Raw genomic sequence first — 24,501 nt, 5'->3', positions numbered from 1 at the left:
AACTGGTAAAAGAAAGGAGCCAGGGGCTCCTCCCAAGCCCATGTGACCCCTGAGGAACAGATCCTCAAACGACCTTAAGAGTAACAATAAATTGGTTTATCTGGGCCAACCATATGGCCTTAAACACCAAAAAGGAAAGTATAACCAGAGATTAAAGGAGCCAATATAATTTTTTAAGAATCCATATGTATAGCTTAAGGCTACATAACAAGCAACAATGCCAGATAGGAGATAGCTTCTTTTGAGTTGTTGGCCAGGGTAACCAAATAGTAACCCAGCATAGAACTGGGAAAATGAATAGCAGACCCCAATCTTATCTAAAGGAGTATTGACAACTGATTGCTGCTAGAAGAGGAATAGCTGACCCTCCTAAAACAAAGACCTCTAGATAGGCTGACTAGATTCACCAGAAGGGCAAGTAGGGATTGGCTGGGGTGCTGACAACACAGCAGACAGTAGCAGCGATATCAGAGTATAAGGGCTCAAGTTGGGGGAGGGAGGCTAAGGGAGGGTGCCATCTGGGAAGTGGGTGTATAGTCGAATAAGATGGTTTGGGATGTTCTGTGTGATACACACAAAAAAAATCAACAAATTTTTAAAAATGTATTATATTTGAGGAGGAAGCATGGAAATTTACGTCATGCTAATTAGTAGAGGTGATAAACAATACCATTGAAATCCACCCAATGACTTTATAGACGTACACAGGCACCAAGGACCCAAGTGCAACTGATTATGACTAGTCATAATCAGATGCATACAGATTAGAGATGCTTGAGCCAACATCTCAGTGTTAGTAGCAAAACAATGAGTCTTTCTGCAAGGAACAATATATTCTAAAATGAAATGGATATCTTTTAAGGTTAAATGAAATGGAGATCTTTTTAAAGGTTAAAAAACTCATTCAATTTTATGCTTACAGGGCTTATACTGAGTTCGATAATGTATAACTGTATTAACTCAACTGTGAACCTAGAAACTTGCACCCACTTGTGAAAGAGATGTACTCTTGCTCTGGAGTGTGTTACTGAATATGTTAAATCTGTAGTGAAATGCTTCTTCTAATCATCTAGTTATTAAAAAAAAGAGTATACGAAGTTGTTCAGGAAAAAGTGATGGGGAGGTATGGGAGGAGTTGGTGGGCAGGGAGTGGGTGTGGATTTGATCAAAACACCTTATATGTGTGTATGAAATTCTCAATAAATTTTTTTAAAGTTAAAAAAAGAAGTAAAATTGCTACAATGGCTCTTATGTAAATATGAGTGCCATTATCAAAAGTTTTTTTCTTGAAATGCTTTTATATATATGAGGTTAGGTTCCTGTGAAGACCTTTTATATATATAAGGTTAGGTTCCTGTGAGGACCTTTTATATATATAAGGTTAGGTTCCTATGAGGACCTTTTATATATATAAGGTTAGGTTCCTGTGAGGACCTTTTATATATATGAGGTTAGGTTCCTGTGAGGACCTTTTATATATATAAGGTTAGGTTCCTGTGAGGACCTTTTATTGCCTTCTTATTCTCAGCTAGGAAAATAATGTAAAAAATTATTAGAACAAAAAAAAAAAAAAAAACGGTGGAAACGACTTTTGGATCATGGACGTGCTTCAGAATCTCAACCTTCAACATTAATGTCTGTGTCTGTGTGTGTCCCACGTACTTGTGCTCATGTGCACCATGGCAACATGTAGAGATCAGAGGACAACTTGCCAGAGTCAGTTCTCTCCTTCCACCATGTGGGGCCCAGGGATGGAACTTGGTTGTCATGTTGTCAGCAAGTGCTTTTACCTGCAGCTAGCTGCTCCAGAACTCCTCGTGGTTCTGTTTGCTCTAATCAGCTCTTCTGTTACTTGTTACTAAAAACATTCCTACCTGCTACCCTGATGGACCTACAGTAGCTATAGACAATGGGTGCCCAGAATAGCTCCCTCTCTCTGTTCCTACTACCAGTCCTGTGCACTCGGGAGAACTAAGATCTCTCTAAAGGCAGAGAGTCCTCAGGGAAGCACCAGATTTCACACTAGCAAAGACGGGCAAGGACAACATGAGCTGCCAGTGGCCTGGGGCTTTGCACAAAGAAGGGGATAGGAAGCTGTGCTCTGTGGTTAGGAAGAGGAAGCACTGGGCTTGGGGCAGAAGGGTAGATGCCCACGAAGGCGTGCCAAGGATGGCAGGATGTGAGCAATAGTGGGGTCAGCTGAGCTCAGGACTCAAAAAGGATCCCTTGAGCTGTCAAAGACTTACTGTGGCCAGCAGACCTTCACAAGTAGCTTTTCTAGTGGGTGGGCAAAGCCAAGCATCTCTAGATGGAGCCAGCTGTGGTCAAGATTGATTCTCTGTGAGGAAGTTCCAGGCCCCTAATTAATGTCTTGACTTCTCTCCTTCCCTGTCCAGCCAAGCTTCTTGGAAAGTTATTCACATTCCACATCTTCCCTTCCTCACCTCCTGCACCCACCAGTCCAATCAGAGTGCTCTGGTCCATACCACATATGTCATTCTTGGTGTAAAAAATGATGATGTGCCCATCAGCAAATCATCAGATGATAGACCTCAGCAGTATTCAATACTATTAGTCATCATCCCTGGAGTCCAAGTGCTGGAGACCAAACCCAGGGCTTTGAGCACATTAGGCAAATGTTCCACTACTGAGCTACAGCCATGTTAGTCATGCTTGAGGGAGTATCCCAGCCGGTTTTCACTACCTTCTCTCTTTTTAAAGTCTCCAATAATATCTTTAATTTACACACACACACACACACATACACACACACGCACACACACACACGCAAACATTTTTTTGACAGGTTTCGCTAGTCCCAGCCTGCCTGAAAGTCACTATGTGGACCAGGCTGGCCTTGATCTCACAGAGATCCACCTGTCTCTGCCTCCCAAGGACTGGAATTAAAGGTATGCACCATCATGCCTGGCCCCATTTACATGTTTTAATAAATTCACAAAGACTATATATATATATTTGCATTTTACTTATTTGGTGGGGGGTGTGTGGGTGCCATGGCACACATTTGAAGTTAGAGAACAATTTTGAGGAGTCTGTTCTGTCCTTCCACCACATGGATCCTGGGAATCAAACATAAGTGCTCGGTCTTGGCGTCAGGTTCCCTTACCCACTGAACCATCTGGGCCACTCCACGGTCCGTCTTGTTCTTCTTTCCATCCCTTTGCATGCTCTCCTGTTCTTGTGTGATCTTATTCATACTTGGAGCTGTCCTGACAGGATGTGTAGGCTGGTTCACAATGGCCTTTGAGGCCAGATCACTTGGATTCAAATTCTTGTCCTACTGCATGGTGATTGTGTAACACAAAGTTCTATTAAAATATGTCATGTGGTACAACCTAGTGGCAAAGTCCTTTTTTTAAGAAGGATGTTTTTATTTTATGTATATGACTGTTTTGCCTGAATGTACGTCTGTGCGTCACATGCATGTCTAGTGCCCGTGGAGGCAAGAAAAGGATGTTGGATCCCCTGGAACTGAAATTACAGATGGTTGTTAACTATCATGTGGGTGCTGGGATCCAAACCCAGGTCCTCTGCAAGAACACAAGTGCTCTTAACCACTGAGCCAACCCCAGTTCTTGCCAAGCACACAGGAGGCCATGCCAAGCATACAGGAGTAAATCATTGCCCTCACCCCATCCAAGGGAGCTATCATTCGGACTTATTAGAATTCATTTGAATGGTGTAATAGAGGACATGTCTGACATCTTTTACTGAACATGGTTTGAGAATTCATGCATGTTGTTGCATGCATGAATAGTTTTTTCATTTTTATTGTCAAGCAGCATTCCATTATAGAGATACACCAGAGTTTTTCATTTGGGTTTGTGTGTATGTGTGTGCATGTATATACAAGTGTATGCACACATGTGTGTGTGCATGTGGAAGCCAAAGGTTGACATTAGGTGTCTTCTTTAATCACTTTCCATCTTTTAAAAATTATTTTTATTTTATGTGTATGTTTTCCCTGCATGTATGTAACTTAAGTGCACCTATGTCATGCAATGCCCATGGAGGCCATAAGAGGGCATTGGATCTTTTGGAACTGAAGTTATAGATGGTTGTTAAGCCACCATGTGAGTGCTGGGAACCAAACTCTGGGTCCTCTGCAAGAGCAGCCAGTGCTCTTAACCATTGAGCCACTTCTCCACACACCCCCATCTCATTTTTTGAGACAGGGTCTCTCACTGAACCTGGAGCTCATCAATTTGGCTTGGCTGGCTAGCCAGCAAGCGTCAGGGATTCTCCTGTTTCCATCCCTCCAACTGGGGTTGCAGACATGCACTCAGCTTTTATGTGGGTGCTGGGGATTCAAGCTCAGGTCTTCATGTTTGTGTGGCAAACACTTTACCAACTGAGGTATTTCTCTAGTGTCCTTTGTTTTGGGAGGGGGGTGCATGGGATCTCCCTCTATAGCCCATTCTGGCCTAGAAATGCAGGCAATCCTGCCTCAGCCTCCTGAATGCTGGGATTATCAGCATGCACCATCATGTCCAGCTATCACAGTTTATCTTTTTTAATGATGAAATGATGAAAAACAACACAATTACCAGTTTGGTGTTATTAGGCAGAAAACTTCTATGAATAGTCTGTGTTCAAGTCTGTGTGAATATATGTCTTTATTTTTTCTCTTTAATAAGTAACTAGGGGTGTAATTGCTGGACCATACAATTGCTGTTGCTTCAAATTGATATGGATTTCACATTTCTACCAAAGATATGTGAGAGTTCCAGTTCCTCTGAATTCCCACTAACATTTGGTACTGTCAATTTAAAAAAAAATAATAATAACTATGCCCATGGGGAGGCCTGTGGCAGATACTGCCAGCCCTAGCCTCTAACATGCCCATTTCCCCATTCACTGTGTCTGCCTGCTTTCTACATAGCTTATGATTGGGTAAACTTTTCACCTGGAACTGGAATATGAGGTTGCTGGAAAAATCTAGGTAATAAGAACATCTAACCACTGGTGTTAAATTTTTTATTTGTAATGTTATCTTCCTGGTGAAAGAAATATTTTTTTTTAAATTTCGAGTCTGGGCAATGCAGAGTTTGAAGATTCATGAGAAAGCTCTGCACTACGTTATTTTTTTTTTGTTCCTGTTCACTGAGTACTTTCCTTTTAGTGAGTTACGTATGGGACTTGGAAAAAGCATTGCATTTGGGACATCGATTTGTCTGGCCTCTGCTGTCATCTTACAGTGTTGGTCTTTTTAAGACAGGTCTCCCTGTAGCCCTAGCTGTCCTGGAACTCACTATGTAGACCAGGCTGGCCTTGAACTCACAGAGATCCATCTGCCTCTGCTGGGACTAAAGGTGTATGCCATCACGCCCGGCTCCTACTTACATTTTTTTAACTGACCACTAGATGGTGGTAGCCTGTAGCCTGATAGTTCCAGAGCTGCCCCACTAATGCCCTATTCTAGGAACAATTTGTTGAAGGAAGACATCCTCTTCCCACGCCAACCTCTTTGCAGCCTATCGCCATTCTTGGCATCCTGGTCATGAATTTCAGAAAATTCTTACTTAGTTTCCCACTACTTAGGTTATAATTCAAATCTAAGCATTTGAAGATGGAACAGCCTTGAGAAGTAGAGAAAGAAGACACTGAGGTAGACAGAGATTGAAGAGTGTTGTAGGAAAACTACAGAAAGATGCTTACAGCACATCCTGTTCCCTTCTCCAGTAGGCACCTCAGTCCTGGCACTCCTGCCAACTTCCTCATGTCAAGAGTTAGCGGTTAGGAGTGGGGGGAATTCAAAGAAATAAGGACAAGGTTTCTGATCTCAAGGAGTTCGTGGTCTGGTGGTGAACACAGAAACCTAAAATTCAAGGTTAAACTCTAGATTCTGAAGCTATATAGAGAACAAGTTAAGATTTGTTTTGTTTGTTTTGTTTTGTTTCAGGCAAGGTTTTTACCTTGTAGCCCAGACTGATATGGACTCCCTATGTATCTCTGGCTGTCCTCTAACTTGTGATTCTCCTGCCTTTGCCTCATGAGTTCTGAGACTAAAGGGGTGGGCCACCACACCCCACACACCTGGCTTTTTAAGTACAAAGGTTTTTTTTTAATACTTTATTATTTTTATTTTATGTGTATGCGTGTATTGCCTGTGTGTAGGTAAGTGCACCCATGCCGTGCAATGCCCCTGGAGGACAGAAGAGGCTGTCGGATCCCCTGGAACTGGAGTTTCGAACAGTTGTTAGCTGCCATGTGGGTGCTAGGATTCGAAGCTGGGTCTTCTGCAAGAACAACCAGTGTTCTTAACCGCTGAGCCATCTCTCCAGCCCCAAGTACAGAGTTTTAAACGGGAGAAATGGTCAGACCAAGAATAACAGCAAAGCTTTTCTGAGGAACTAGGAGAACATAATGATTATAGGCTCAGGTATAAGTACGCATTCTCTCACCACACAGAGTCAGTCAATTTACATTCTGGCAACAACCCAAGTGCCCAACAAGTCTGATAGACTGTGGAGAATCCAAACGACGAGATTGTTATGAAATATGTGTTGTATGTGAACAGTGTGGAAGGAGATCAAGTTAAGTTGGGGAGAAAAAAAAAGCAAGTTCTAGGGCTGGAAAGATGGCTCAGCAGTTATGGGCGCAGACTACTCTTACAGAGGACCTGGGTTTGATTCCCAGCACCTACATGGTGGCAAAGAACAGTCTGTAACTCCAGTTCTTCTGACTCCCACAGGCATTGCATGACTCGGGTGCACTTACACACATGCAGGCACTCATACACATAAGATAAAATATTTCTTAAAGTAAGTTCTAGGACAATATATATTACATCAACACATTTGTGATTTTAAAGGATATTTATATTTGTATAACATTAAAAGAATCTTCCTCGAAGACCTTTTTTGTAGTGTTTTTTTCTGAGGACGGGGTGGAAGAATGGGAGTTGATTTTTTATCTTCTTATATTCTGAGTTTTAACCATTAAGTATCATTTTTTGTAATGAAAAGTTAATGAAAGGAAATACACAATCATATTCAGGAGACAGAAAGGGCTGGGAGGCAGCAAATGAGAAACAAATGTCAGCATGTTGGCTGAGGTCAGATTCTGGAAGGCCATGACTGGGAGAGGAGTTCACATTGATTCATTCATGTTGTTTTCCAATTATTTAGGTTGTAATTCCAACCTGAGCATTTGGAGATAGAAGCAGCTTCTTTTATTATTATTTTTTTCTTCTGAGATATGTAGAGTCTCATGTAGCTCAGGCTGACCTGGATCTCACTATGTAGCCAAAGATGACCTTGAACTTTAAAAAAACATAAATATTTATTTATTTTTATTTTATTTTATTTCGGTCTTTTGGAGACAGGATCTCCCTGTAGCCACAACTGGCCTGGAACTCACTATGTAGACCAGGCTGGCCTTGAACTCACAAAGATCCACCTGCCTCTGCCTCCCAAGTACTGGGATTAAAGGCAGGTGTGAGCCACCACACCTGGGTTTATTTATTACTTTTATTTTATGTGTATGAGTGTATTTGTATGTAGCCAAGGATGACCTTGAACTTAAAAAAAGTTTTATTTATTATTTATTTTCATTTTATGTGTATGAGTGTATTGCCTGCATGTATGTGAGTGCACCCATGTCTGTGTAATGCCTGCAGAGGTCAGAAGAGGGCGTCAGATCCGCTGAAACTGGAGTTATGGACAATTGTTAGCCAGCATGCGAGTCCTGGGAACCAAATCCAGATCCCCTGCAAGAGCAGCCAGTGCTCTTAACCATTGAGCCATCTCTCCAGCCCCAACCTTGAACTTCTGATCCTCCACATCTGATCTTCCAGCTCTGCTTCCTCAGTGCTGGGATTAGGGATGTGTGCCACTGTGCCTGGTTCATGTGGTGCTAGGGTGTGAGCCCAGGGTTTTATGCATGCTAGGCAAGGAGTCTAGTAACTGAACAACATCCCCAGAGCTTGAAAGAAGGTTAAGTATCCAGGGGGCTGGAGAGGTGGCTCAGCGGTTAAGAGCACATACTGCTATTTTCCAGAGAACCCAAGTTTAGTTTCTAGCACCCACATCTGGTGGTTCATAACTACTTATAACTCCAGCTACAGGGGAATCCAATGCTTTAGGCAATGGTACACAGGTGCATGCGCACACAAACACATAATTAAATAATAATAAAAGCCAGGCATGGTGGCACATGGCTTTAATCCCAGCACTTGGGAGGCAGAGGCAGGGGAATCTCTGTGAGAGAGTCCAGCCTGGTCTATACAGCGAGTTCCAGCCCAGCTGGGGCTACAAAGAGACCCTGTCTCAAAAATATAAAAACAAGCCAGGGGTGGGGGCACATGCCTTTAGTTCCAGCTATCGGGAGGCAGAGGCAGATGGATCTTTGTGAGTTCGAGGCCAGCCTGGTGTACATAGCAAGATCCAGGCTAGCTGGGGCTACAGGGAGACCCTGACTCAAAAAGACAAAAAAAAAATCAAAATAATAATAGTAATAGCATCAGTATGGTGGTGCACACTTTTAATTCCAGCCCTGGAGAGGCAGAGACAGGCAGATCTGAGTTCAAGATCAGTTCAGGCCAGAACTACACAGTGAGACCCTGTTTCAAATAAAATAAAATATTTTTTAAAAGAGACATATCCTGAAAGAGAAGACAATGAGGCAGAGGATTGAGTGGTGTAGGGAAAATAAAGATACCTCCTAGAGGTCCATGGAAGAGACACAGGTAAAACAGAGCTCCAAGAAGATTCACCTGTGTAAGAGAACAGGCAGGCCCTCAACAGCCCTCTCAGGCTACATACGGTATTCCTATCAAAGCTGCCCAAGGTCAGCTTCGATCAGATTTCACTTGGACCACAATATTGGGAGGGGACCTGGCAGGAACCTTCTAAGTATTTACTGAAATATTTGGACTCCCTGCCTGTGCCTGGCACTGTTTTAGGCCATGGAGGATGGATAAAAGGAAGAATAACACCCCATTCCTGCTGGGAGAAACCACTGGTAGTGAAAATGAAGGAAATCTGAGATATACTTCAAAAGGAAAAAAAAAAAAAAAAAAAAAAAAGACAAGCCTTGAGTACAGGCTGGCAAGATTAGATGCAGGAAAGAAAGATCTGTGGAATGGCCAGGAGTTTCCCAGCCCCGGAGACTAAAGGCAAGTAGTCAGGGCCCAGAGTAAAGGCAGTATGAAACTCTGGTCTGGGACAAGGTTGGGCTTACTCATTAATGGACAAGGCTGTTCTCTGTTTCTCTTTTCTGTCGGGGGCAGGCTAGACTGGGGGCTCTAGACAAGAACTTAACAGGAACATCAGGTTAGTGCACTGGTCAGCTTCTAAAGTACATCTCTAGCAGAGGATGTCAGGGGAACTTTCACTTCGGACACCCAGAAAGTCAGACACCAAGGGTTACAGCCTTCAAAAGTCGTCCAGAAGGGGGCAGTGGCCGGAAGCTCAATCCCCAGCCCAGGGAACCGCCCGGCGCCTTCAGGACTTCCCAGTGTCATTCCCAAACCCGCTGAGCAGGAGACAAAGGTCCGGCACTCAGCAGACACCCCCTCAGAACCGATGTCTGGAAGTGCACCTCCAGAGTCCTTCATTCCAAATCCCAGACTTGGTGGGAGGCCAGTCAGAAAGTACAAATAAACAAAACAAAAAACTGCGCCCGACCTCTTGGGGAGAAAGGGGGGTGGCCCTTCCCCATCCCCATCCGCTGGTGAGTCACCTCCCTCCAAACTGGAGCCTGCCCCTCCCGCGCCCTGTGCCAGGCGGGCAGGGCGGGGCGGGTACTAAGGTGGGCTCCATCCCGAGCCCGCGGCAGGCAGACAAGCTCCAGCGTGTCCCCGCGGTGTCCCTGTTTACTCGGAGTCCCGGAGCGAGGTGGGGGCGGGCCCACGTGGCCCCTCCTCCACCCCGCCCCCCTAGGCCCCATGCCCCAATCCCTGTCCCGGCCTGACAAAGTCTCCAAATCAAAGCTCAGCTTTTCCCGTACCTTCCCCGCGGACTGGCCGCTTCTGCCCCCACCCCAGGCTAGGGAGGCACTGTCTGGGTTCCCCAAGAAATCGGGCCTCCGCCCCGACTACTGCTCCGAGACACCCCCAAAGGGGAGCAGAAATCCTCGGCTGTGACGCTGAGTTGCACGGAGGCGCCAGAGCCCGGCTTTCCTTGCCCACCACCCCATCCCACCCCCTGCGCCCGCGGGTCTCCGGAGCTCCCGGAGGGAGCCGAAGCGGGAGGACAGGGCGTCCCGGCCTCGCGAGCCGCTAGCGGGCCTCGGAGTTCCCACTCTCCGACCGCTTCCCTGAACTCCAAAGCCAGTAGCACCTCCGACACCCCCTCCCCAGGGCAGCGCGCCAAATCCGCGCATGCGCACTGTCGACTTTGCCGCGTAGCTCCTTCTCCCCCCCTTTTCTTTCCCCGCCCCTTCCCTCCCTCCCTCCTCTCCCTGTCCCCTCCCTCTCCCCCCTCTCAGCACCCCCCCACCCCCCCCCACCCCGCAGCACTTCAGTCCAGGGAACAGCGGTGCGAGCTCCAGGCCCATACACTGAGGAGGCGGAAACGAGGGGAGCCCCCAGCGCTCCATCAGGGTCCTTTCAAAGGCACCCCCATCGGGTCCACGCCCCCCACCCCCCCACCCCGCCTCCTCCCAATTGTGCATTTTTGCAGCCGGAGGCGGCTCTGAGATGGGGCTGTGAGCTTCGCCCCGGGAGGGGACAGAGGAACCGGGAGTGAAGCAGGGGGTGAAGGGTTCGGATTTGGGGGCAGGGGGCGTACCCGCGTCGGCAGGCCCTCCCCGCGGGGCTTGGAACTGTACCTTTTCACCCACGCCCCTAGTGCGCTTTGCTGAAGGAAAGACTAAGAATAGAGGAGTAGGGGAGAGGAGGATAAAGGGGGACCCCCCAATTGGGGGGGGCGAGGACGAGAAGTAACAGGACCAGAGGGTGGGGGCTGCTGCTTGCATCAGCCCACACCATGCTGACCCCGGCGTTGCTGCTGCTGCCCCTGCTTTCAGCTTTGGTCGCGGCGGCCGCTATCGACGGTGAGTGAGATTCCGCGGCCCCTTTGGACCCCTGGGGGCTCCCCCTTCCCAACCCCCACCCCTGCGTAACGATGGGGAAGGGAGACGTGGAAGGGGGTGCCTTTTGTTATCCCAGTCCAGCTGACACAGCAAGCGGCCTGACTGGGGGCGGGGATGGGGTCTGATTTGGGGGATGGGAGCCCGGGACAAATGATGCTTCCTGGGCCCCCCAGCCCAGACAAAGACCAGAGGCCTGGCAAAGGAAAGGAGGGCTCCCCCTTTTTCTGATCCCGGGATTGAGAGGCCTTCTCTTCCTATCTCTGGAAAGGGAGGGCCTCCGCCTCCCCTATATCCTCCACCTTCCCACCCCCCATCTGAATTGTGAAGGAATCTGGATTTGCAATGTACGGCTGCAAAAGGGGGCGGAGGGCCTTTTGCAGTGGCCTCTGAAAGCTGGAAGGCCAAGCCGGCTAGAGGTGCCCCCCTTGCCAGAGGGCTGGCAGGCCGAGAAAGCTTTGGGTGGGGAGAGGGAGGGCCCCCTGTTTGGGTGTGGAATGGGCCTTGCAGCCCAGGCATGGAGGCCTGGGTCCAGAATCCTGAGCTGTCTGCCTGGGTTCCGAAGTGGGCACTTCCCCCTCTGAGGGCCTCTGTCAGTAGTCGCGTTGGGGGATGGAGGGGCTCTGGGGATGCTGTGTGACTGAATTTACCTTATTAATTCCTGGGAGCTTTGAGATGAGGATAAAAAATGTCAGATGTCATCGGTTCTGGAAGGGACTGGAGAATGGCCTGGAATGCTGGGGAGAGGGTCCAAAGGAGGCTGCTTTCCCCCTGACCCCTGGCTTGTTCACAGTTTGGATTGGAAGAAGAGTTGGTGGTTGGATGGGAGTTCCGGGTATGCCCCCTCACCCTGATTTCGCTCATTTAGTGAATTTGTTTAAACCCAGCCCTACCTCACCTCGATTATACACTTTGTATAATAGGTTAGGCTTGAGCTAAAACTGTTCTTTTAGGAAAATGGGGTGCCCTGTCCCCTTTTTTCTGTCAGATGTTTTTCCTCTTACTTATGAGTCACCAGTTCAAGACTTGCCCAAGCTTTAAGATGGGGCCATGGGGTTGAATTGGGCTGGGTCCCTGACTTGAGAAGGGGTGAAATTCCATTACTTCTGTCAGGTTTGCCTTCTCACTGGAGACAAAACAGTCTCGTAACATCAGACACCCTTCCTCTGTCTTCTAAATCTTGCCAGACTGGGATTGGGAAAGTTTTTCTCTGAAACTAGATTATGTGTTCCCCTCCCCTCTCTCTAACTTGCTTCAACTGGAGGAGAAGGGCAAGAGGGTCAGGAAGTAACTGTGCCCAGAAAATCAGTTTATTCAGTGGCCTTCAGTCATGCCATTTTGGGGACTGTCTGTCTGGCCCCTACCCCTAATTATCTGCCTAGAATGAGGAAGAAGACTGAAAATCCTTCAGACAAGCCTGCACTGCTACACTCTGCCCTTGACAGCTAACATCATCCTGTGCTTTCCTCTTGGTCTCCGCCCTGTGAGAGGTGAGGGAAAATGAGGCAGAGATTTTGGAAGAAAAAAAAAACATTAAGTGAGAAAGAGACCCATTTGGGAGCCCCCATGAAGGAGGTCAGGTAGAGTTAGGCAGAAGCAAAGACTCTCTGTGGAGGTCCCCAGCCCATTCAGGAGTGGGCCCCTAGGAAATGTCATTCCCAAGATCCTAAAGGGATCCTAAATGCCACACCAAGTTGATTGCTGGTGATTGGATGAGGGAGACTGACATGTTCTCCTGTACTATCTCTGTTCATCTACCTTTAAATCCCTAGTTCAGATCAAACTCTATCCACAGCCCCTGCTGGAAGTATAGGTCAATGGTAGAACACTTGCCCTAGCGCACAGGACACCCAGAGTTCCATTCCTGGCAAAAAACAGACCAAAGGAGAGGACCATCCCCCAAGTATGACCTCATCTATCCCCCCTGCAAAGGGGAATGTGAGTGCTCTGGAGAATAGGAAAGGAGAGTCCTGTAGAAAAGTAGGTCCTGTGTTATGGGAGCTTAGTCTGGACCCTGCAGATGCAGAACTTTCTTGCTTCCTTGCTAGAAAAGGAAACTCTTGGCTCTTGACTTGGTTGTAGTCTACCTTCCTCCTGCTCTCGCAGGCCTTGCTGCTCTCACCCATGGGAACAGCTCTAGAGCCACCCCCCCCCCCATTCTGCCTTCTCTCTGTGTCTGAAACTCCTCCTGGGGTTCCCTTCTTTGGGAGGGTATTGTCACTTCCTCCTAGTAGACACAATCGAGTGTCCTTACAGCCAGGAAGGTTAGAAATGTGGGATGGAGAATCAGAAGGATCCTGAAGGCCCTCTGGAGATGAAGGACATTTATGGCGAAGGGAGCTCCCCTGACATCCCAGCTCAGGGGAGAAGGCTGACTTCTCCCTCTCTCCCTAGCCCTCTACACTTCCCTTTGAGCTGGTGTTTTATTAGTTACCAGGAAAGATAGACAGTTGAAGTGAGTTATGAGGCTGGAGTGTTAGCTTCCTGGCTCCCTGAGAGAAGGTTCCAGACTCCATTCTCCCTGCTCAGACCCAAATCCTAAACATCTCTCCTTAGCGTCCTCTTTCAAACTAAGGGATATGTAGAAATTCGCTGGGGGGATTGTTGTGGTGTTTGGGGCAGCTTCACGGGACTTCTTTCTTCTAGTGCCCTTCATGGTTTTTGTTTGTTTTATTACTATCACTTCTCCACTTTCCAACAGTGTCACCCAGGGCCTTGCCCAGAGTCAAATCCTTTCCAAAACTACCTCTCTTCCAAACCCCTTCCCGGGTTTGGGTATAGCTCAGTGGCACAGCACATGCTTAGCATGCTTAAGGTCCTGGGCTCAGTCTCTAGCACCAACAAAACCAAAACCAACCAAACTAATCAGCCCTTATTTACCTTCCAAAAGCCTTTCTGTATGTGAGTTTTACTTTTTCTCCTGCTACAGAGAAAGGAACTCCAACCCCAGGGCTTATTCCCCCTTGGATTCTCTTCTCAGGGTCTTCCCCATCCCTTGGATTCTTTGCCCTGCCTATGATCCAGCCCTGAGTAGGAGGCTAACTGTCCTTACGGAAACTGGGGCTGTTGAGTGAGCCTATGCAAGGGTCCCTGAGTTGGTGGTGCCTTGTGCCAGGGAACCTGGTCCCGCCCCCTGTGTGCTGTCCCAGATTTCAGCCTGGTTAGCAGGATCCTGCATTGTTTGAAGAAGGAAGCAGTTGGCTCTGGAGTGTTTCCGGTGCCATAGCCTCAAGCATCCCAGGAGGTGAGGGGTAGGGGAAAGAGGAGGTTGTCCATCACCCATGAGATTAGAGTCCCCTGAGCCTGACTTCCCTGGCTACAGAGCTCAGCTTCCTTACCCACCCCCACCCTCCCACTCTGTGGGAGGCAGCAGCCTCTAATCTGGTTTCCCTTGGGTCTGAGTTGTTGGTATGGGACTCTATCTCCCTAAGCCAGAATTTGTGCTGCACCCTCCTCTGTGTCTCAGTGGGATAGTTAGTAGTCATTCTCTGAGTTCAACCCGGGACAGCTGGGCCACCTTCTTGGCAACCTGCGCACTGAGCCCCCTTCCTGCCTTTTTTGGCTGCCTGCTTTGCTTGATTGCTGCCTGTCTGTCCTGTCTGCAGTTGGTCTTCCTGCCTCTCTTGTCTCTGTCCCTCTTGGTTTATTTTTTTATTTGCCTATCCTTCGTATCATTTTCAGCCCTGACCTCCGTCCTCAGTCACTGTCTCCTATATCTTTACTTCCAGGCAGGGCCCCTGGTGCGCTGAAAGCCATCTGGTAGTGGCCTCTCTCCTGGGCTTTCCTTCTTGCCCCCTCACCCTACCTCACAATTGATTCTGGAGTTATTCGTCCCCACCCTGGCCAGACCCCAGACTGTCCCTTTCGGTTGTGACAATTCCCCCTTCTTCTTTCCTCCATATTCCTCTCTCTTCCCCCTTCACTAATCTTGGGGATGAGTTTTAGAGAAAATATTTCTGGAACAAAAAACTTGGTATCATTTGTGCTCTAAAAGCGGGAAAAGGAGGTACTTCCCTCCGAAAGGAGAGAGAAATTAGACTTCTGGCAGAACTTCTTCCTAATAGGAGTCAGAGAAAGATGTGGGGAGCAGGTCAGAAGCTGAGGGCTTTTACTTCTGTGAGCACAGGCCATGTGGGGCATGGGGAAGACTAATAACCGCCTCAGCCTTGCAAGAGAGATGCTGACCTCTATAGGCATTCAAGGGAATCTTGGTTTTATTTGTGGGGAAAGGAAAAAATGGGTCGTGGGTCAAGCTAATGTCCTGCTGAGTCAATATTGACTCAGGATGGAAGGAGAGACCCTTCTCCTCCCCTGGAGGTCCAAGCCACTCTGTCTGTCCATCTGTCCAGGCCGCAAAGCAGAGGCCCAGACTCAGGAATGACAAAAATGTGTCTGAACCTCATTGAGCTGCGGGAAGGAGCCTCCAGGGTAACACCCAAAATGCATAAAATTTGGAGAAAGCTCTCAGTTGGGACTGAGAGGCCCTTGCTGTCCCACCCCCATTTTTGAAAGTTCCTGTAGGCTCTGTCCCTCTGCAGGCTCTCTGCCCCCCTACCCCAGCCCTGGACATTCTGGCTCCTTTTTTGCCTTACACTGACTTTGTGGTTTACCTTACAGAACATCCCTCTACCTATCAGAGGAAACCTAGCTCTCCCTCTGCAGGGTCAGTTTTGAAAAGGGCCCCAGGGTAGCTTTCTTGCTTTTCCTGCCTCCAGTTTCCTTGGTCTTTAGGAAGAATGCCCGAGGCCCCCAGAGGGTGTCAAAGAACAGGTCCCCCTTCTCTGAGGAAGACTCTTTCCAGGCCTGGGTCCTCTTCTCTCCCTTTACCCTAGCCAGGCATACTGGCCTCCTGTCCCCACCCACCTCAAGGTCCCAGAGTGGGACAGAGGACGACAGCCAAGGCTTGAGCCAGGCAGTGGGGTCTATGTTGTGTCTGGAAGCACACCCAACCCCACACCTCCTGCCCTGGCTCCAGTTTGGTGGCCCTGGGGGCCATGCCTGGGCTGGGTGCCTGAGTTGGGGAGGGGCAGGGTGTTGGCCAAGTTAGCATGGCGGTCACATTCATCTCCAGGCAAAGCTGAGAACAGACAGCCCCTGTGTCCTGGTGTTCCTCCTGCAGCTCGCTGCTCCCTCTCTCCCTCTCTACTCCTCCTCCTTCTCCCTCCTGCCTCAGCCTTCTTCTGACCTATTCTTGCCCCTCTTCTCCACACCTTCTTCCTCAGAGTCCCTGAAGCCCACTCCCTACAATTGCTGACCCCCTCCCACTCCTAGAACTGTGTTTTGCCACTTCCTTCTCAGTGTTCTCATCTGCAAGATGGGATTGCACCAGCAAACATCTCACAGGGCCAGCCTGACAGTTAGTACACAGGGTTCCAACTCTATGTATGCCACTCAGTGACCACGTTAAAGAACGTTCACATCTTTAGGGAGTCCTAGTCAAGAGGTAGGGGGAGGCTCTGAAAGCCAGTAGCTGATTTCTAACCTAAGACAATATTGTTCTCTGTCCAAAGTACAGGCCACAAAGATGGGTTTTCTGAGTGTTGGGTTCAGATGCAGAAAACTCAGCTAAGAGCATCAAGATTGGCTTGGCCTTTAAGCAGATTATAAATTTCCACCCCTACTCTGACCCAAGCTCCCTCTCAGCTTGGAGAAGGTTTCCCTTGGCTGCGGAGACTGCGCCAAAGTAGGGTATGTGTTTTCGTCCCCTCTCCCCTCTTGCCCTTAAGGAAATCGACGACAGCCTTCTCACTCAAGATTCCTGGGGCTTTCTCCAGGATAGCTGACAGGAAGTTTTTTCACTTATCTCTCACCTATCCTTCAACTACCCTGGCCCTCCAGGGAGACAGGCACCCCCCACACATACCTCTCTGCCCCCAGGCTTGAGGAGATGGTACAGAGGGACAGAGGCTGAGCCCTCCTCTTCCTGTCACTTGCCCCATCCCCCACTCCCCTCCCTCCACCAGAGCACATCTGGTTTGTGAATCTCTCTCATTTCAGCTTTCTGAGTTTGCCAGCTGCTGTTTCCTCTGTCGAGTTCAGGCCAAAAATGGGGGTGGGGAACGGTGGGGGAACTATGTGAGGGCCAAAGGAGGGATCTATGTCTGGGACATGGAATAGAGGGGAGGTTAGAGTGACCAGCCAGTGACCTCAGACCCTGGCTGTGAGCTCTACTCTGGGGAAGAATGGGGCATGGACACAGCCCCCAGGTGGGGAAGGGAAGAAATGTCATCAGGCTGCGGGTGGTGGCACAGGGGTCCATTTCTGGGCTCCAAACATCCCATCTGCCTCAGAGTCCCACTGCAGTCCCCCTCTCCCCCGCTCAGGCCGCCAGGCTGGCCAGGGGAAGCAATGGTCTCCGGCATGCTAACTAGGCTGGCCGGCTGTTTCCCCGGGAAGACCTCACAGCTGGCCCAGTGGGGCAATGAACTCAGCATTATCCACCTCCTCAAGGGGCCTTTATTCCCAGCTCAGGGTTGGGGGGAGAGAGGGGGACTCCAAGGAGGCCTGGCCAGGCCATCCTTGATGTGTTTCCTGAACTCAGCTCTGGTTCTGGCCAGGGGCCTGGGTGCAATCCCCTCTGCCAGAGACGGGGGTGCGGGAGAGAGGACATCTCAGTGCGGCCATTGGACTCCCTCCCTCAGAACCCTGATAGACTTCTCTTACCCTGCTATCCCAGCCCTGCATTTGAGTTAGCTCTGTACATCTGCCTTCCCAGGGGACTGTGGCTCCTGAAGAACCCATGGTCTTTGCACCCGTCTTAGTGCCAGTACAGTGCTTTGCACAGAGCAGGCTTCCAGTGTGTGCCAGAGGAACAGAAATGGGATGGGTGGAGAAAAAGGTGATGAAGAACTGGGAGATGAGATCCCTTCCCTGGTGGGGATGAAGAGCCCTTGTGGAGGACATAGTGACAACGGCAGGATGGCCTCCTCTTGAACATTACTCGGGTATGGAAGAGGGGTGTAGACTGTGCTCATTAAGAAGCTAGAGTCAGCTGAACTGGGTTGATTCCCAGCTTTGTCACTTGTCAGGTGTATGGCTGTGGACAAGCCTGGCCCAGTTTCTTCCACTGAAACTATAGTATTCATAGTTCTCTCCTTCATCATCCTGTGGGCAAGACTAGAGAAGATGACACATGGAAAGAACTGGTTCACCACAACTCCCAGCACATGCCGAGCACACAGTTCCCATTAGCTTTTACCATCCTAGTGGCCTTCTTTGGGATGAGGAAAGAGCATGGAATTAGAGGCCAGGGAGGCTGGTGGAAGTGAGATTAGGGTCAGGTGGTCCCTGATGGATGTTGCAATTCCACAGGCTAGAAGGGTCAAAACTAGCTCCTAAAGGGCATGTCAGACAGCGCCCTGCATCTGCTTTACCACTCTGTCATCTGTAATAATCTTTAGGGCCCTCTTATCTAAAGAAGTCCGCTCAAAGCCCCCCTGCCCCCCTGTTGGCATGGTCTAACCAATAAGGGAAGCTGTGTCTTTAGAGAATGAAGGTGGAAGCTGGACTTTCTGCCCTCTCCTGTCTTCCCCACCTGGGCCTGCCCCACTGTCTTCTGCAGATACCACCTCCAAGCCATACTGTGTGCCAGGGGAACCCCCACAGTTCTTAAGTGGGGGTCCAGTGGTAAGGAGTTAGGGGAGGCTTCTGAGATGCCCTCCCCCACCATCTTGATAGCAAGGTTGGGGTTGCTGGTGTCTGAGCATGTTATCAAAAATGGCAAAGGCTTTGGTCCAGAAAGGGGAGGAGAAGCATGTTGGATAGATAGCCTAGAAAACTTGAATGGGGACAATAAGGCCCTCTTTGATTCTTCCTTTTCTCTGTCACGGGTACAATATAGAAGATTGATGCTGGGGATGGAAGAGTTCTAGGACGCTTAAGGACCAACAGTTGGTCCATATGTCCTTGACACACTCCCTTTCTTTTCTTGCCTCCAGCCCCTAAGACTTGCAGCCCTAAGCAGTTTGCCTGCAGAGACCAAATCACCTGTATCTCGAAGGGCTGGCGGTGTGATGGCGAGAGAGACTGCCCAGATGGCTCTGATGAGGCCCCTGAGATCTGTAAGTACCTTTTCTGGGTCCCTTTCCCCAAACCTTGGGTTTACCCCTTTCCTTTGTAGGGTGTTTGGGATAAAAGCAGCCAAGCTCTAGCCTGGCGTGGACCTTGCTCTGATTGTTTTTGCCTATGACACAACTAAAACTGTCCTCACCCGCTTTTTCAAAGCGCCTGTGTGAGTAGCATGGTGTGAGTAGCAGTGGCACCTTGGATTCCTCCTTTGACTGCTACATCCCCAAGTCTATTGGGGACAGTGTCCTCTAGGTTGCATCTTTGCTTGAAGGAAATGACTTTGAAGTTTCCTTGGTCCTTGATAAGTGGCTTTCCTGCCAGGTACCCTTCTGTCCTTGGTCTCTCAGGCTTAGAGGGCACTGCTGTTGCTCAGCCTCTGTACCCAAAGCCCCACCCCTGAGCACTTCCCGCAACCCCCCTCCCCTGCCCCCAATAAGTGGTGTAATCAGAGGCAGCTGTTTAAACTGGGCAAAAGGTCCCCGCCCAGCCTTCACCCTGCCAATGGGGTTGGGGGGTGGAAGACTTGCTGGCAGGACCTCAGAGTCCTGGGCAGCTGGCAGAGTCCTAGGGTCTCCACCTTCAGCATCTCCCTTGCTTGGCCAATCCTGGCTAAGGTCTAGGCAACCTGTTTTTCATCCTACTCCAGTCCTGTCTTATGTCCTCCCCCCACACCTCCAAACCAAAATTATCAAGGATATTTTTTAGGGCAGAAAGAGGGCCACCAATTCTCTCTGCCTCACCCCTGCGCCCTGCCCTGGAGGAGTAGGAACCAAGATATTGGGCCTGGAGCCTCTTCTTGGCTGACACCACTTTACGCTCCATGTTTCTGACCCTGTATATTGGAAAGAAAGAAAGCCACACAGAGGGACTAGACCTCTCTCTTCAGTTTGGTGCAGACTACATCTTCTATAGTTCCCACACACTTCATGTGCATGCATTCTCTTAGACCCATAACAGTCACATACAGACCCACCTGGCACCAATACCCACCAAAGGCCGGGTCGAGCATGTACAGCTCATGTTGATGCTCCCAAAGTGGCTGTAGAAACACAAGCTGCACTAAGATAGATCCTCAGACACATGCACTGGCAGAGGTGCACACAAACCCAGATGGGCACACCAAGAACACTCCATGCATGTGGTACCTGCAGGGTTCCTGTGGTCAGCACCAGCACAGGCACACTTTCTCACACTCTACCCACTGTGACCATTGGCAGTGGTCTCACCATCTCACCCCTCTTTCTGGCAACTGTGGAAGTTAAGAGGGATGTTAGCAGCAGGCCACAACTTTTGACCCTTCTCAGATCCTTCCATTAGACTACTGTTCTGTGTTAGAAGTCTAGAAAATCTATTGACTAATAGAAATATATTGTAATTTGGGGCTGGAGAGGTAGCTCAATGGTTAAGAGCACTGGCTGCTCTTGCAGAGGACCCAGGTTTGAGTCCCAACATCCACATGGCGGTTGACAACTGTCTGTAACTCCAGGGGAAGCTGACGCCCTCTTCTGACCTCTGTGGGCATTGCATGACACAGGCGTACTTACATACATGCAGACAATGCACTCGTACACATAAAAATATTTTTTTAAAGAAATCTATTGTAAGTTACACATGCAATTTTGAAATTTTCTAGTAGTTACATTAAAAAAGAAACAGCCAAAATTAATTTGAACAATTTATTTTATCTAATGTACCTAAAATATTATTTTACTATATTAATATTACCTGAATAAAATTATTAGAGACCTTTGCCATTTTTGTTTTCTTTGTATTGTCTTCAAAGCTGCTCTATATTTTATATGTAGTTTTATTTTTATTTATTTATTTTTAAATATTTTTTATTTTATGGGTATACATGTATTGCCTGCGTGTAGATTAAGTACACCCGTGTCATGCAATGCCTGCGGAGGTCAGAAGAGGCTGTCGGATCCCTGGAACTGACGTTATGGACAGTTGTTAGCTGCCATGTGGGTGCTGGATTCGAACCCGGGTCTTCTGCAAGAACAATCAGTGTTCTTAACCACTGAGCCATCTCTCCAGCCCCTTATATGTAGTTTTAACTTGGCACACTTCAGTGCTTGATAGCCACATATGGCTGGTGTGTGTTACTAGTGGGTTCACATTTAGACTTGACACCTCTCTTCTTACCCAGCTTTGTGCTCTGGGAGCCACAGATAGTTGGATTTTATCATTTGAATTTCTCTTTGCCAGTTAATGTGTTTTCCTAAGCTCATCAAAACTTTTCTGGCTCTTACCTGTCTCCTGAGTGTAGAAGGTCAAGGCTTTAGGATCCATAAGCATGGAGCATTTGGGAGTGGGCCATAGCTTTCCCCATCACATGGATGTCCACACATGTGCAGCTACTGTTGGGAGAGGGTTTAACCAGCCCCTAAGACCTCTTGAGATCTAAAAAATGCAGATATTTGAAACGCCAACCTTGGCTCATTCTCCCCCTCCCACCCAGGCAGAGGTGGCCAGACAGCCACCTCAGGCAGTTTGGTCATGCCAGCCCTTCTGTTTGCTCCCAGGTCCACAGAGTAAAGCCCAGAGATGCCAACCAAATGAGCACAATTGCCTGGGTACTGAGCTGTGTGTTCCCATGTCTCGCCTCTGCAATGGGGTCCAAGATTGTGTGGACGGCTCAGATGAGGGTGCCCACTGCCGAGGTAAGCCTTCCTCCTACTCTCCTGTCCCAGGTGGATACATGATCTCTCAGCTCAGCATCTGATGATGGTGGGAGGCCCACCATTCAAGGACCATCCTTGTGCTTTAGGATATGATGCCTTGTTCTGCTCCCATGCCCAAACTTACTGTCAGACAGCAGGTGAAATTGGTGGGACCCTTGGGCTTGGAGCGTGATCAGACAGCCCTTTGGGCTTCAACTGTGGGCACTTCCTTCTGGCTCTCTGGGCTTGGACAAGTCACTCCCTTTCTTCAAGCCACTTTCTCATCTATTAAATGAGGAGTCAGTGTTTTTGTACTCTTGTTTTTAATAGTGGAATCCTTTCTTCAGAAGCTTTCCTCCATGATTCCTGAATGTGCACACAGAGGAACAGAGATGCTATGATCATAGCTAGAGTTAGGGACCTAAGGTTTGGTTCACTGCCACTGCCAGAGCTCTGGAACACATCCCTCAGGAACTGCAAATCTTGGAGGGATCTAAAAGCTGCTTTAGTCGCTCCTTTCCTGAGAGCCCATACAGTCTCAGAGCTGGTTGACAGGAGTGATATGTCATACCTCTTAACTGTAGCTTAGGTGGCTTTTTACCTGTGGCTTAGGTTACCAGCTCTGCAGTCTTCCCCTGAAGACCCTGTGAGACAAGGACAGTCTGGGTCACTGGGATCAATCTGGGAGGAATCCATGATTTGAGAGTGGCAAAGCTTTAGGCCCAGTTGTCAGGGAAATAGTGGCCTTTCTCTTCTGTCCTGGGGTTTGGGCCTGGAGTAGGCAGCCTTTGAGAGGCCTTGAGCAAGGCCCTAGGGGAGGGGCAGTCATGGGAGTGGGGGTTCAGACAGTGTCTTATGCCATACACATGTCAAAAAACATGTGCCTATGGGAGGAGACACATCTGGATCCTTTCACTTGAGCAGGGAATGTGGAGCAAGGGAGTTAGTGGAAGATTTTCCTCTTCTTTTGGCTGATTTCATCTGAAACTCTTGGGATGGGATGCAGAAAGTAGGTTTAGGGTGTCTTACCTATCTTATCTAATCATTTGTGTCCAGATTTGCTTCCTTTTGAATACCTTTTTAGCTTCAGAAACAACAAAAATCCTCAAATCTTATGCTTTCAACCTCCTCTGAAATTAGAGAAGTTGGACTTCACCTCCTACCCCCCCCCCGAAGAGAATTCTAGGTTTTTCACAACAGGTGATGTTTTCTTGGGAGAAGACTGGACAGGCAGTACATTAGGGCTGTCTAGTCAAACTGGGAGCAGAAAGAATAACTGAGGCCTGGTCCCCCATTCCAGCTCTTCCTGGCAGACTTAGTACCTTAAATACCTTAACATCTCAGTGACTCTCTCCTAGGTGGGGCTGGTGGGGTCTGGGGTGTGAGACAAAGGGGTCTTTGTGGCCTAGTTGCCTGACCCCAGCAAGCCCTTAATTGGGTCTCTGGCCTTGGGGTGGGGGGCCTGTTCTCCCACCTCTTTCCCCCTCCTGTCTCACTCCTCTCTCTCCCCTGTGGAAGTGGGTCAGTGGCAGAAGAAAGATTAGACAAGGATCCTGAGGGAACTAGTTTTGTTCCTCCTCTTCATCCTCCACCTGGACGTTGGGCCTTTTCTCTGGGGCCCCTGGGGCTCAAGGGACAAGTTAAGAGGGATACTTCTAGGCTAGCACTGGGAACAGATGCAGTTGCCTGCCACTCTTCACCCTCAGCTGAAGTTGACACTGTAACCCCCTTCAAGTATAAACAAGAGGCACATGGCAAAGATAAGATCACTGCCCTACTCTTTTTGACCCCAACAAAATACCAGAACCCATCTTAGCGGGGACACAGGGGTTCCTGAATGATAGCAGCAGAGAGAAGTGGGTGCCAAGTCACAGGTAGCTGTGTGATCTTGAGCTGCTTAGGCACTGTCTGGGCATTAGTTTCCTCACTTGCAAAATATGGTACTTGATTCCTAAGGCCCCTTCCATCTTGGAACTTCTAAAGGGTGAATGGAGATGGAAGGAGGTTGCTGTGTAGGGGTGACTGTGTGTCTGGAGGTCTGAGTATGTATCTCCTCTGCTCGTGTGCAGAGCTCCGAGTCAACTGCTCTCGGATGGGCTGCCAGCACCACTGTGTTCCCACACCCAACGGGCCCACCTGCTACTGCAACAGCAGCTTTCAGCTGCAGGCTGACGGCAAGACCTGCAAAGGTATGTGAACATGAATGTCTGTGTAGGATGTGTGTGTATGACAGGGGCCATGGGGTGGGTTGGAGCAGGGCTCGGCTGGGGGAGGAAAAAACATGAAGGGAGGTGGTAGGGGCCCTGTAAGCATGGCATGGTTATGAGCCTTAACCATTGCTTTCACCAGACCTTTAAAAATTCATCCCAAACTGGACATGGAGGCCCATGCCTTTAATCCCAGCACCTGGGAGGCAAAGGCAGGCAGAGCTCTATGAGTTCAAAGCCAGCCTGGCCCACATATCAAGTTCTAGGCCAGCCAATGTTGCATACAGAGACCCTGTTTCAAACTCCTCCCCACCAAAAAAAAAATTGTCATCTAAAATTGTAAATCACATATGAATCTTGTTGTTAAAAAAGTTGAAACATGGGGCTGGAGAGATGGCTCAGTGGTTAAGAGCACTGACTGCTTTTGCAGAGGACCCGGGTTCAATTCCCAGCACCCACATGGCAGCTACAAACCGTCCTTAACTCCAGTTCCAGGGGAATCCGAA

At 48.8% G+C, this 24,501-nt stretch overlaps 1 protein-coding gene across 1 annotated transcript in view; it reads left to right on the top strand.

Annotated features, from left to right (window-relative positions):
• Positions 1 to 10,481: 10,481 nt before the first annotated feature.
• Positions 10,482 to 24,501, top strand: part of Lrp1 (LDL receptor related protein 1) — an 87,674-nt gene continuing 73,654 nt past the window's right edge. Inside the window, exons 1-4 of the mRNA XM_008844089.2 lie at positions 10,482 to 11,019; positions 18,993 to 19,115; positions 21,651 to 21,788; positions 23,858 to 23,977. Of these exons, the coding sequence (XP_008842311.1) occupies positions 10,953 to 11,019; positions 18,993 to 19,115; positions 21,651 to 21,788; positions 23,858 to 23,977 (448 nt within the window). The 5' untranslated portion in view covers positions 10,482 to 10,952. The remainder of the gene's footprint in view (positions 11,020 to 18,992; positions 19,116 to 21,650; positions 21,789 to 23,857; positions 23,978 to 24,501) is intronic.

Source organism: Nannospalax galili, unplaced genomic scaffold, assembly GCF_000622305.1.
Source record: "Nannospalax galili isolate Female #2095 unplaced genomic scaffold, S.galili_v1.0 scaffold340, whole genome shotgun sequence".
Taxonomy (NCBI): Eukaryota; Metazoa; Chordata; class Mammalia; order Rodentia; family Spalacidae; genus Nannospalax; species Nannospalax galili.
This window is presented reverse-complemented; position numbering and strand designations above follow the sequence as displayed.